The 14,441-nt window shown below is 34.9% G+C and overlaps 1 protein-coding gene across 1 annotated transcript in view; it reads right to left on the reverse strand.

Annotated features, from left to right (window-relative positions):
- Positions 1 to 14,441, reverse strand: part of RYR3 (ryanodine receptor 3) — a 156,753-nt gene that overhangs the window by 93,210 nt on the left and 49,102 nt on the right. Inside the window, exons 28-38 of the mRNA XM_042813262.1 lie at positions 13,867 to 14,075; positions 13,242 to 13,426; positions 12,508 to 12,544; positions 12,037 to 12,197; positions 11,324 to 11,489; positions 10,313 to 10,399; positions 9,719 to 9,945; positions 8,001 to 8,802; positions 7,333 to 7,533; positions 6,706 to 6,808; positions 1,865 to 2,002 (exon numbers count right to left, since the gene is read on the reverse strand). Coding sequence (XP_042669196.1) covers positions 1,865 to 2,002; positions 6,706 to 6,808; positions 7,333 to 7,533; positions 8,001 to 8,802; positions 9,719 to 9,945; positions 10,313 to 10,399; positions 11,324 to 11,489; positions 12,037 to 12,197; positions 12,508 to 12,544; positions 13,242 to 13,426; positions 13,867 to 14,075 — 2,316 coding nt within the window. The remainder of the gene's footprint in view (positions 1 to 1,864; positions 2,003 to 6,705; positions 6,809 to 7,332; positions 7,534 to 8,000; positions 8,803 to 9,718; positions 9,946 to 10,312; positions 10,400 to 11,323; positions 11,490 to 12,036; positions 12,198 to 12,507; positions 12,545 to 13,241; positions 13,427 to 13,866; positions 14,076 to 14,441) is intronic.

The following is a 14,441-nucleotide window of genomic DNA, read 5'->3' on the forward strand; positions in this document are numbered from 1 at the left end:
CCAACCATTTTCTTATTTCAGTGCTTCCTTTAATTAAACGCAATGCATCTTTGAGACACTAGTCGTATATGCAATAGGCTACTTTCTGCTTTTAATCAACTGCATGCAGTTATCAGTTCTTCAGTTAATACCAATCATTACTCCTCAAATTTGTTAACCAACTAAATAACATTCTTCCAAACATTCTGAAGAATATCAGTTACTATGACTTTTTTTTTAATTTTATTTTTTTTAACTATTATGAACACGCTCTGAGAATCCAGCATTTTAGAGAACCAAAAATGGTTTGCAAACACACGCTCAGGTCTAGCTGGGATGGAGTTAATGTTCCACACTGTTTATACAGTGCTGGGCTCTTTACTTGTGGCTTGAACAGTGTTGCTATTGCACCAGTGTTTTGGGTATGCCTGAGTTGTGCTGGCACACTGTTAAAAGGCTGCATCTCCAACTCTCTCCTCACAAAAAGACCAATGAGTTGGAGGTGAGCAAGATTTGTGGACAGGACAGAAAAAGCTAGGGAAGCAGATCTAAAGTGACATTTCATACTCTATCAATTCATGCTCAGCAATATCTGATTCAGCTACAACTTCTTTTTTTCTTTCCACAGGAACTAACTTGAATTCAAGAGTAAAAACATTCAACTTTTGAACTTTGAAGTTTGCTTTTAATAAAGCATATAAAACATATGCATATGTTACGAATTGATCAACGCTCGTCAACCTTCACAGTGCTTTGCAGCATGTGGTGTGAACGCTTTTTAAAAAGAAAGTTCATTAACCTATCTGCTTTGGTGCGATTCAACAGATCTGAAACTGTCTGGCCTACAGGTGGAAGTTCATAAATATATTTACGTATCTGAAGGGAGGATGTAAACCAGTTGGAGCCAGGATCTTCTGAGTGGTACTCAGTGAGAGAGCAAGAGGCACAAACTAAAATACAAGAGGATCTGTCTGAATGTCAGGAAGCATTTTTACTCTGACAGTAAGATAGCACAAACATAGATAGTCCAGAATGTTAACAGAGTCTCCAACTTAAGAGACATCCATACTGATGATATCTAGACAGAATTTTGCCTAGGTCCTCAACTTTAGAAACACACATACAAGGGCTGCTCTGAAAGTAATGCCTCCTATTTTATTGTTTTGGCCCATTATGGAAATGGATGTTGGTGGTGTAGCAGGAGAGGTTGAACTTTCCCACCAATATTCCATCACATTTTGTTGCTGTGCATCAGATGACAGTGGATGGTCAGTCTGACTAAGTGGCATCTGACATGGAAGTGCATATCAAACAAAGGTATATTGTTCAATTCCTCCAACTTCAATCTTGCAATCTTATTCTAACAGTTGTCTCAGTGCTACCTTAATTATACGTCTTAAGGTAGTACAATCTGGTATAGCTTTATCTTCTTTACAGAAGGCTACAAATTTTATGCTACCTATTTTTTGAGACTGCATAGAAGAAATACCTATATTCAGTATCAATTGGTCAGAACTCAAAACAGAAACAAAACCTCGCATGTTAAAAGCTAGCCCTTTAAAAAACAAAATAGCAACTGGAAAAGAATCTTGTCACACATATCTTGGCACTGAGTAGTAGACAGCTTCTTATGGAGGAACAGAAATTTGAAACAGAATTAGGCTGTAAAGAAGGAAGGTTTTGGATTTCAAAAAAACCCCACAAACCTGTAAATGGAAATGTCAAATTCAGAATTCTTGAGTCAAGTTCACTGTGCCCCCTTTCTTTATTATAATATGCAGATTTTCATTTTCAAACAAACAAACAAAAAAGAACAAAAAACCCCAAAAACATAACACTTCCAACACTTGCATCACAGAAGTATGTATACAGAAATAAAACTTACTAGGTGATTTATCTTCTTCTTCCCTGGGCTCTATTTTTTCCGGTTTTGGTGGACCTTTGATTTTGTATATTAATGAACGAAGCTTGCCAGTCAAGGAGGAATCTTCCTCTTCCTCTTCCTCCTCTTCTAGTGGAATACCTTAGCAGATAATAAAAATAATAAGAAAAAGTTCTTAACATTTGAAGATGAACACTTTTAATATTTCAAAAATACAAAGTATCTACTGGGCAATTCTTTAACCAGCAAGTTTCATATAGGAAAAAAAAAAAGTGTTAAGGCCAGCAACTTTAAGATGTTGACTGCAGCACCACCTCTCAGAAATAAATTACATTTATTTCAGTACATACATTTCTTACATCCAGATTTATATTTTTTAAAGAGGTGGTATCTTTTTGACTACTGTGTTCTGTCAATTAGTTTTGACTCAGATTCATGTTTGAGTAAATATGTGACTCATTATTTCATAATGTATAATGTAAGCTAAAGAAACATATGACTATATCCCACAATACAGTACAACTTTCGAGATATTTAGCAGCCATAAATAAACTTATTAGCTGACATTAAAACTGTTAAAGAGAAGATGTTTGGAAATGTTGTACTAGCAATAAAAATATATATATATATACAATAAAATGTATTTGAAGGGATATCGTTTTTCAGGTAGTTCACTACAGTTAACTTCACTGCTTCAAAACCAAAGTATTTTCAAATCTTTCACACCTCTTAGTGATGATCAGGTACCACATGTCACAGTCACAAGCACAGAACACCTAAGCATGTTTTCTTCAGACCAGAGCTAACTGAGCAGTGATGAAATTTAAGTTTTTGCTGTTTGGCTGTTGGTCAAAGTGAATGTGGTTCTTAGGACTGAGAAAATGAAAAGACTTTCATATAGAACATTAGAATCATAGAATCACAAGGTTGGAAACGACCTGTAAGATCATCTAGTCCAACCGTCTCCTCATCACCATTGTCACCACAAGCACTAACCCATATCTCACAGCTCCTCATCCAGGTGCCTCTTGAACACTGCCAGGGACAGCAAATCCACCACCTCCCTGGGCAGCCATTCCAGTGCCTGACCACTCTCTGAGAGAAGAAGTTCTTCCTTATGTCAAATCTAAACCTCCTCTGGTACAACTCGCGGCCATTTCCCCGGGTCCTGTTCGTTGCCTAGGAGAAGAGGCCAAACCCCTCTTCACCAAAGCCTCCCTTCAGGAAGTTGTAGAGTGCAGTGAGGTCTCCCCCGAGCCTCCTCTTCTGCAGACTGAACAATCCCAGCTCCCTCAGCCACTCCTCATAAGATTTGTGCTCCAGACCCCTCACCAGTTTTGTTGCCCTTCTCTGGACACGTTCCAGGGCCTCAACGTCTTTCCTAAATAAAATGGTACGCGCCTGATAAGGGGGGAAAAAAACTGCAGAGAGTGTAATTGATAATACAAAAAGAAACTAAAAAAAACCTAACAACTGAAATGTGGTATTTGGTTAGAGAAAGTATGCAAGTGACAGCTAACAAGGAGAGAATTGAACTAAATGACTAAGTGACTAGAAAGAAAAAAACCAGAGGCAGTTACAGAGAATGAAAGAATTAGAAACTGAAATCTGAGACTACATAAGGGATTTGAGGAATGAGAAAAATGCGAATGGTTTGGCAAAATGAAAAGCTAAGAATGAAGGAAAGATACAGGAAGGAAGAAATAAGTAGAGGAAGTAAGGAGACAGAAGAGAAAGAAGACAAGGGCATTAAGGAAAATAAGAAATTATCTGGTACTGAAAAACATAACCTAAGGCTTGGAAGCAAAGGAAACTGACTGGACAACTCTTGAAAATCTGAAACAGATAGACAAGAAGAGACACACTGGGATGATTCATAGATTCATAGAATGTCCTGGGTTGAAAAGGACATCAAAGATCATTTAGTTTCAATCCTCCCTACCACAGGCAGGGTTGCCAACCACCAGACCAGGATGCCCAGGGGCAGAGCCACATCCAGCCTGGCCTTGAATGCCTCTAGGGGGGCATCCATGAGCTCCTTGGGCTACCTGTTCTGGTGCATCATCACCCTCTGAGTGAAAATTTTCCTTTAAACATCTAATCTAAATCTCATGACTTAGTTTAAAACCATTCCCCTTTGTCCTGTCACTATCAACCTATGTAAACAGTCACTAGTCCACCTGTTTATAGGCTCTTTTGAAGTACTAGAAGGCCACAATGAGGTCTCCTCAGAGTCTTCTCTTCGCCAAGCTAAACAAGCCCAGTTCCCCCAACCTTTCTTCATAGGAGAGGTGCTCCAGCCCTCTGATCATCTTGGTGGCCCTCCTCTGGACTGTTCCTAAAGTCTGCATTCTTCTTGTGCTGGGGGACCCAGGCCTGGATGCAGTACTCCAGATAGTGCCTCATAAGAGCTGGGTAGAGGGACACGGAGTTAAGACAGTATGAGAGTGGAGAAAGCAGCATCTTATTCACTGTTCCATACCAGACATCATTTATTCTCCATCTTCTGAGAGCTGCAACCCATTCAGAAACTGACCAGCTAGTTTTGTTTTTTGTTAATCACTTAACTGAAGTGGTAGAGGTCTTTGCGCTATAATCCAGTAGTTCTAACCCAGCAAAGGAACCAGCTAAGTGTAAAACTGATATTACACAATACTATCACTCTAAGTTTGTTTTGTTTACAACCAAGAAATTGTACACAAAAATTATGATAGAGGATTATTATTTTGCTGGCAACTTTAATCACTCACAATTAAGACATGTGAGGGTTAAGACTGCCTGAGTAACTTTAATCCAGACTATTTGTGTATATTTGCTATGATGAAGCCTTTAATTACTTGATTGCATACTTATTTTCCCATTTAGACTGCAAAGTTTACTTAGTATTAAAAAGCTGTGTAAATATTCCAAGCACAACTCACATTGACTTTTATCTGCAGCTGTGACAGTTCTGTACTGATTTTCAAGACTAAGCCAGGATGCAGATTTATGGAGTATTTCTGCCTATGATAAATCTGCATAAAGTCATGAACATGGTTCTATTTAGGATCCAGAAGATCGTTACAGTATTTTAATTGCTGGACTACTTTCTCATCTCCTTCAACATAAAAATTAATAAAGCAGTAAACAAAAGTACACCCCTAAAATACTACCAGCAGCAAGACTTCACAGTAACAAGAAAGATATTTCCAGCTAAGGTGGGATCTCTGTAATCTTCATCCTGGAGTCCTCAGAGAACTCTGTGATGCCAAATATCTTTGAAATCCAGAAACATGCTCAAGTACTAATTGAACAACGAAGACCACATTATCTTTCTTAACAAAAATGGGTAGAATACAGAGTAGTTGAAAAGATATGGACTATTCACTTTAATGCTTGGAAGAAAAATGCTGAAATAAAAGAAACAAAGTTTCTGATAAACACTTAAAGGAAAGGATCAGTGACAACCAACATAGGATTTTCAAGAGCAAATCACATTCAACTAACCTAATTTCCACACATAACATAGTTAGACTTACAGATACAAATCTTAATTTTAATATCATCATACACAATATCCTCACAGAGAATCTGATGAAACACAAACTGAATACTGACCTATGTTATGTTGGGTTCCAGGCTAGCTGAACTAAAGCAATTGTCTTATCATAAATTCACAGCTAGATGGCTGCTGGAGATTTTAACAGCATACCCAGAAATACGATCACAAGCAGAAGCTTAAGCAAGTACAGAATCCTGGGACTCATTATGGCTACTAACATGACAGTAATCATAGTTTATTATTTGTCACTAAGGCAATATAATACCACAAACTGAGTAAAACTGGTTTTAAGGGTAATGAGTAAAGAAAGAACTAACAGACTGTATCAGCAAACATTTAAAAATGACCTCAAGCAAATTGAGGAAGTAGAAGGAAAAACTACTAACATTATCATGCTCTTCCTAGTGAAGAATTTTAGATGCTGTCAACTCACTCTAATGACCCTGTTCTCCTCTTCTTGAAGATTTGTGCCATGAGCCATAGGACCATGAAAGGCACTGGAAGAATAACCATAATGCCAAGAAGATAGGTATGAAAAAGTCTATCAATTTTAACTGCATGATTATTGGGAATAAGCAGTAATTATTGACTGACTTGATTATGAATGCTAGTATAATGGTAAATGGAATATCAGTTTCATGATTGCCTTAATCATACTAAGATCTCAATGGACTAATGAAATAGTTTGAGCATCATATATAAAATGAGATTATTTAATCAATCCAAGTTGCACAGAATATTTTATTTAGTTCACCCCCGCGTATTTTTTAAGGAAATTCAGGTTCAGTCTCTGGGGGAAAAGCAGGTAATTCATACTATAAGCTTCACTCCAATAGTGTCTTATAATGGATATCACATTTACGTATATATCAGGAAACTCAGTTAAAGCAGCACCATCATCCCACGTCTATTATTTTTTACTTAATTTGCCAATGCTAAGTTTCAGAGGCATAACACAATTTCAATTCCTTTTATCTACTTCCACATGTACACATGTCTATATAAATCTTTTAAGGTAACCCAACCTTCTTTTTTGGATTATTTTTGCTATTGCTAATTGAGTCTAAAAGCAACATATTAACAGAAAAATAACAGAAAATATTTAATAGATACTTAACAATGAAACTTGAAACAATGTCACAGGCTTCCTGTATTTTTTAGCAGCATGTAACAAAAGTTTTTCAGGAAAAATCAGCATGTAGACAAAAATATATTTACAAGAAAAAAAAAAAAAAAAAGGAAAAAAGAGGGAGAGAGGAAGCATTTTTATTTTATAACTCATCTGATGCACTTTGTTACTCACCACAGTGAATTAGAAGATCATCATGGAAGTCATATAGTTCATCCCGAATCTCCTCTGGACAGGGACAATCCTCTCCCAGTTGAAAATTCAGCAGCATATTAATCTTTAAGAGTATTTAAACATGTTAAATTAAATGTATTGAGCCTAAAACACATTCTACTATATAGTCATAGTTGAATCAGCATAAAACTTAAGAAATTTTTAACACACATTAATGGAAATAGTATAGCAATATTCCTTTGTAGTTTTTAGTTATGACTATCATAAAAATACAGCATATTTAATTAAGTTATTTCCTAAATATAGAAAATAAAAACATTCAACATACTAACATGAACACAACACTAATTTCAAGTCAGTGCAACATAACTTATCAACTTACCTTCTAGAACTGTCAGAATCATAGTTTCCCAGCATGGGATGATAACGTTCAAATTGTCTATGCTCTTGAGAAACCCAAGAGCTTGATTTCTAGAGTACTGGCATTTTGTATTTTGACATTCAGAATTTTGTGGCATCCTAATAAATTTTATCTGAAACTCAGTGCTGGTTCTCTAGTAGCTCCCATGGCAGTATAGAGGTCAGAACTCTCATCATTACACTAATGTTCGCATTCAGTCATATTACCTGTTCTTGTGGAGGAGATCGAAATTCCTTCGTCTTCTTGGCAGTCAAAGCAGCAGACATGTTCAAGGCTTGCATGAGTTCATTATACCTGTACTTCTGATTATATTGCAGTTTTGATACATAGTGGTCTGCAAATGATACAATCGCTTCCACTCTATGTTGTAGCTCACAGTCACAGAAATAATTGAGTAAGTGGCACATCTAGAGTAGAAAAAAAATCAGGTAAGTTCAACAGCTTAACATATTAAACTCCAATTGAGGAATAGCTATAGCACATATTATGTATTGAAACAGATGGTTAAAATCAGTTTTTTTTTCCCGTTTTTCCTTTAATAGAGTAACGGTGACAAATGCCTAGAGTTTCATTATGCTCATCAGTAACACTGTTGCATTCACACTGTTTCACTTCATGCTCTCAAAACACAAATATTAATTCTCTTTTAAAATACATGTATTAAATAAATATTTGAGTACCTATTCTGAGTATGAGGACAGTGCATAGAAAAAATTGCATAATAATCAAATTTGGTTATTAAGGTGAAGCCATGTGGCAGGTTGGAATAAAGACAGCGAAGATTCCAAAATTTTCAAAATGAAGAACAGACAAAGTATTACCTTCCTTTCATCGATAGTACAGCATACATAATACGTTTATATTAAATGGTCACCTGAAGCTTAACAGATTCTGGTAATCTTGTCTGCAATAAGCCCTTTGTAGGAGCTTTTGTTTCTTTTACTGCCTTTTCTCCAGCTTCTACAGCTTTTTCTTCAACTTGTGTAACTTCTTCCTTCTCTGTCCTCTCTTCTGTTTCTTCCTTGTGATCTCCGAAGACATTGGGATCAATGAGGAGTAACACCTGCTTCACGTCATCATCATCAAAAACTCCCATTATCAGCAATGTTGCTATGAGTTTAAGAACAGGAACAAACTGGAATGCAATATGTCCTCCAACAGGATCTCGTATATGAGAACCACTACACTGTACCGCCTCTGTCAGCATACTTATCGCTTTGGATTTAAGTGTGTCAAGGGGAATTTCTGGGCTGGATGTCTGATGTTCTTCAGAGGTCACAATAAAGCAAGGAGTAGAAAAGTTAAAGCTTGGTTTGAGACAAGTGCGAAGCCCTACTCCGGGTAAACCATGCTTCTTTGTTTCATCAGGATATAATTTAATAGTTCGAGTTTCCTCTGTAACTGGAATGATAAATTCATTGTTCATCATGAGTTTGGCTTGCTTGGCATGGTCCAAATGAATACTAATGAGCAAGTCATAGAATCCAGAACGTAGGAGTCCAGGTAAATACTGATTATCTATTGTGTAAAATAACTGAGATATATCTACATGGCTACAAAGTGCATAAGCAACTCTAGTGTTACCTAGAGCACAAACTGAGCTATAAAGTTTTAAAGTGTGGTAGTGAAACTTCATCAAATCTTCTTGTTCACACAGTTCCAAAATATCAACACATCTGTTATACAAAAAAGAACAGAAAGCTCATCAACTTCATGAATTTTTTAAGTTTATAATCTGTGCACATTTTAGCCAGTTCTAGTTTAAACCACTACAAATGACACTAACAAACCTTATCATGTGAATCCCATAGCAAATGTGGTAGTATTTCAATGAGATTATTTAAAATTGGCACTGCATAGAAAAGGATGAGAAGATCTATGATAGGGAAGCTTCTTTGGAATTATAGTAAATCACTTTTTTGTTTTTAAAAGTCACGTATTCAGAATGCTGAAGCTGTAGATGTCTTTTTTCTTTTCCCTTCTCAATGAAGCACAATATTAATGTTATTATTATTTGCTCTTTTCTTGAATTTATTTTTATCAATGATCAATAAAATTGACTAGTAATTTACAAAAACAATTTAAATCCATAGCTTTTATACTGACTTTTCTATTTCAGTTTTGCTTATAAGTTGATTTATCATTAGTTACAATATTTGATATTTTAATACATCTTTATTACCATCTCTGAAGACAACAAAATATAAGGAAGTCAGGATCTTGTAAATAAGAGCAAAAAAAAATTAATCCCTGTAAATTCAAAGCAGATGGAACAGAAATAGATCACATGGTTTTAACATAAAAAATCAGCAGAATTGTATTTGCATCTTCTTTATATTTTTCAGTCTTACAATAAATATCTCTGTGTGTTTAAAGGTCTAGAGATTTAAGACAGATTATGCTAAATTTTAAAGGATATCAAGCAGTTATGCTTTCCCTTATTTATGCAAATGTCATCACATGGTATTAACATTGTCTGGCCTCTTTTACCTACTTAAAAATTCATAAATACAACTCTGTAGAAGACAGGATAACAAATTGTAACCAACCCTAGTTTTAACATCCTCCAACTCCAGCTCCTTGGAAATGTACCTGTTTTCCTCTGGGATATGAAGTGCCATCATCTGCAGAGGTTCCAAACACTGCACAACCCAGCCATGACGTTCACTAACGCGCTCTGTTTCTACTTTTAGAAAGCTGTTAGGCATCCTACTCCATAAAACAGGTGTAATTGTTTGCACATCAAGGCGAGGGGGACACTGAGGAACAGGATTTCTTTCCTCACTTTTAAAAATTGCTGCTGATAGAGGCATGGTATTCTGAAACAATGAGTATTAGAATTATTTTTGCAACATTTAATTATGAATAAGCTTATAATATCAAAATGTAAAGTAATTTATTAATAGCAAAGAACTCACAGACATACGAGTTATCAAAACAAACGTATTTTAAAAACTACCGATACTGTGCTCTCCCCAAATGGCTCCAGTTTATTGTGACAAATGCAGATTTAATATATGAACAACTACCTTCATGAATGTATTAAGATTACAGAATTAGCTTGTTCACACTTTAATCAAATGAAAAGTCTTGTCAAAAATCCAATCTTCCTAAACAAATTCAATTCAGCAGGAATTTCTGTGGAAATAGATTTTAAAGAGCGTCTTTAAAGAAAATAGTTAATACCTTTAATTTACCAAGTTCAAACTGAATTAAGTTAGTGCTCGTAGGCTGTACAAAAGCTGCAGGAAAAAGTTTTGTGTTTGGTTCAACCTAGAAAAGAAATGAGATTAAAAAATAAGAATGGTAACAATAATCTTCTACCCAGATATGCTAATAAATAAATACTCTAGAGCTTATATTTTAATATCAAATAATTGCAGACACTGTATTGAAGTGACAGTCAGTGTCTACCTGCAATTTATCTCTAATACAGTAAACGTTTGGCTGAGTTACCTTTACAGACCCAACAAACTTACAGGCAGGCATTGCCTTGTTCGATAACAGGCTTATAACATGAGCTTTTCTAAGATAATGCATTGATTTATTTAAATTATAACCAAATTCAACACAAGCATTCTAAAATGGCTCTTAAAAATCCAGCTGCTTTACAGCTAATTACTACACTCTCGGAAGTGTACCCACAGTACAGACTGAGGACAGAATACAGCTTTTTGGAACACTATACATCTATAGTATGACACTATACATCTATACATCTATTTTTTGGAACACTATACATCTTCTAGCGTTCTTCCACATTTTATGCTGGACAAAATATTTCATTATAAACAAAGGTTGTAAGCAAATTTTGAATGAAGACAAAATCAGAAGGACATAACAGGAGGGTAAGAGTGCATCTTTTTATAAAGATGGCACAAGACATAATGCCATACTAAAATCAATGAATTACTGCATTTTAAAAGATCTCAAAAATTATTTGATTTTCAGGTTCAGCATTTGTATCCAGTCTTAAAGATCACAGTGTATCACACTGAAACACAGTGCTGCAGATTTAAAATGTCTGATTGCTGGATATCTTTGTTTTGAGAATCTTAATTTCATCACTGCACACTACATGAAAAATATTGTAACATGACTAGTGCTCACTTGGATTTCTAAACAAGAAAAAGAAATCTTTAGAATAGCATCAAAATTATCAACTTAGTAGATAACTTCCTGAAAATTTGATAATACCTGATAACAAGAGCCAAGCTCTTTTCCATTGGCAGTGAATGACAACATTCCAGTAGCCAGATCAACAAAGCATCCAATTTCTAAATCAACATTACTGCGACCTGATCTCTGAGAACTAGCAGTTATATCTCCTCCCCAAACCATATAGCAATTACTGCGCTTCACACTGCAGGAACAAGAAAAAAAAGATAACAAATCACAATTCACTCTGAACTTGACAGTAATCATGAAGATGTACTTTTCAGTGAAGTAACAGAGATACTTAAAGGTGCTTGTGCTACTACTAGCCTTATTTTCTAATTACTATTATCAATCTTTTTATTGTAAGCATCTTGGGTAAGGTATCATATCAGACTAACAAAGTGCATTTTTCTTCCCTTTTCCAAAATAATGGAAATTATCATGCTTCGCTTTTCTTAGGTAAAATACAGTAGAAGTAAGAGTTTAATCCATAACAATAAAATGTGAATGTTAGAAGAAAAAAAAAAATCCCAAAACATTTTTTCAAACAGAATTTTCAAGGTAAATATACTCACTTTAAGAAGTCTAAGTAGAAGTCTAAGTATTTGTATATAAATGAACACAGAGCAGTTCTACCCCATTATTGATATTATTATTAGTTTAAATAAATTCTCAGAATGAAATCAAGCTTGTGAATACTTCACAGCTATATAAAAAATACAATTTTTAATAAGTAGTAAATAAATCCATACCTTTCATGAACCCTGCCTCTCTCATCTCCTAAAGTAACTGTCACTGTACAGTTTTTATTTATGTCAAAATTCTCACTGTAAAAGTGATAGTCTGGTGTTACCCAACCAACCCAGACAGAGGATGGGTCTTGGCCAGCAAATATCCGCAAGGAATAAAAATACTGAAAAGAGGAAAAGAACATGTCAGTAATTAAAACTAATTTATTTTCTGAAGAAGTGATCAAATAATGATGGAAAAAAGCTCGATGTACAATTTTAATATAGATTTTTCAAAATAAATCATTTTTAATAGTAGATTGAGACAGAAAAGTTTATGTTTCAAGTCATAGAATTCTATACGTTACTTATACAGTGTTGTATTGTAGCAGATGACTCAAAAGGTTTCTTCCAACAGATCAATTTTTAAGGAACATGATACCACTACTAAATCTTCAGAAAGCAAGAATTAAGCACCTCAGCATGATTACTTACTGTGGTAGAAGAAGCAGGAAATTCTTGACTGTGTTTTCTAAAGATAGAGGAAAATCAGTAAATTAGTTAAATGAATAAAACAGAAATAAAATAAATATAAGCACTCATGATTAAACTAAATGTACTTACAATCTAACTCATGCTTGCTAGGCATTGAGAACTCCTGATATCAGTAAATTAGACATGTAAAGACTTTACAGGCTATGTACATTGACCCAAAATATTTGCTGCGGTTAAGGCGAAGAGTTAAGTTTCAAAGGTCCTGAACCTGGCAGGACCTGGTATTTTTAAAAATCTCTCACAATCTTTTTTTCTTTGCATAGGAAGAAAATTTCACTTTTCCAATAGCTGTGAGCTATGAACTAACAGGAAAATGAACAGGCATCCAGTGGGAATGGGATTCTCAGTTTTCCAGATTACATGAAGCGCTTTGCAGACCCCGCTGATTTCAGAAGGATGGCAGGTGCTCAGCAATGAATGACTGTAAGCTTTTTGATACATCTTTTCTGAAAAGATTCCCCAGTGTTATCTGTATGTACTGTTCTGCATTCAATTTGTTATAAAGTTATTAAAACGACCAAGAACAAAAACACCTTAGTAATACACATCCTACATATGTATTGAGTGCAAAATATAATAGGAAATTTTAAACGTACAATAACAAAGAACAAAATAGAATATTAAATTTACACTAAGAGCATGAAATAGTATAACTAAAAAAACATAAGTCTAACCGTTTTTGAAGAGCATCAGATGAGGCATTTTCCACACCCATGCCAAAGTTGAATGATGAACGGAACTCAATGGGCATACTTAAACGACAATATATCATATCAGAATTGCTGTTTTGTGTACCAAATGTTTTGTGAGTAACTTTTAACCGAGGTGGACTCTCAATGGTTCCATCAATTCTCCATATCTAAAAGAAATAAGTCATTTTAACAAAATACTATTCCAAAAAACACACTAATAACTAATAGTGTGCAACTAGTGGATGAGATAACTGAAAGAGTTAAATTTTTTGAAATGAATGTAGAACTTTTCTCTTAGACCATAACATTAGCTTGGAGAGAAGAATATGTTCCATTAAGTTGACTACTAATTATTCTCAAATTGTTCCATACAACATCTTCAAAAAGAAAAGCATAGATTTTATTATATTAATTCACCTACTTAAATCTGTATGAATAGCAATGCTACAAGATTTTATACAAGATCATCTGGAATTATCTAATTTAACTTAGCAGACTTACATGTCAAGCTATGTGATGGTGACAGTAAGTATTAGTAAGGGTTTAATGTCTCAGCTTCATTACAAGCAGCTGATAAACAGCTGTCTCCCTAACATGTAAATGTTACCTCTATGTGAGGATGATTTTTTGGCACATTAACAAATGTTGGTAAGCGTTTACTAAACCACATAGCGACATCTCGGTTCATGTTCACTGCAAAAGGTTCAAAACCTTCTTGAAGACCACACATGGTATAATACTTGAATGTACTGGCATCCATTCCAAGGTTCATACGTCCAATCTGAGCTAGACCCAGCGAACAGATTGGAACAAAACCTATGGAAATGACATAAAAACAAAAGTAAAAGCACACAGAGTTATTTGGAGAACACAAACATACTATTTTGAATGTATCTAGTGTGAACTGAACTTTAGATCCTACAAGAAATGCACACAAAATGATAACAGTAGCAAGGATTTAAAGCTACCTTAAGTATTAATGGCTGAGCTAAACATAATTCAACAGAACCCTGAGTACCCGGGCGGTGAATGGACATTACATACACCATGTCATTTATTCAAACAATAAACCATTTAAACAGTTGTCATTACTAAGATCTGACTTGTGAAAAATTAACAAAAATGTCAAGAGGTAGCTTCTTAAGCAATCTGAAAAAAAACAAAAAAAAAAACCAAACCAAA

This window comes from Centrocercus urophasianus, unplaced genomic scaffold, assembly GCF_019232065.1.
Source record: "Centrocercus urophasianus isolate 14NV4802_14NV808 unplaced genomic scaffold, USGS_Curo_1.0 seq_14, whole genome shotgun sequence".
Lineage (NCBI taxonomy): Eukaryota > Metazoa > Chordata > Aves > Galliformes > Phasianidae > Centrocercus > Centrocercus urophasianus.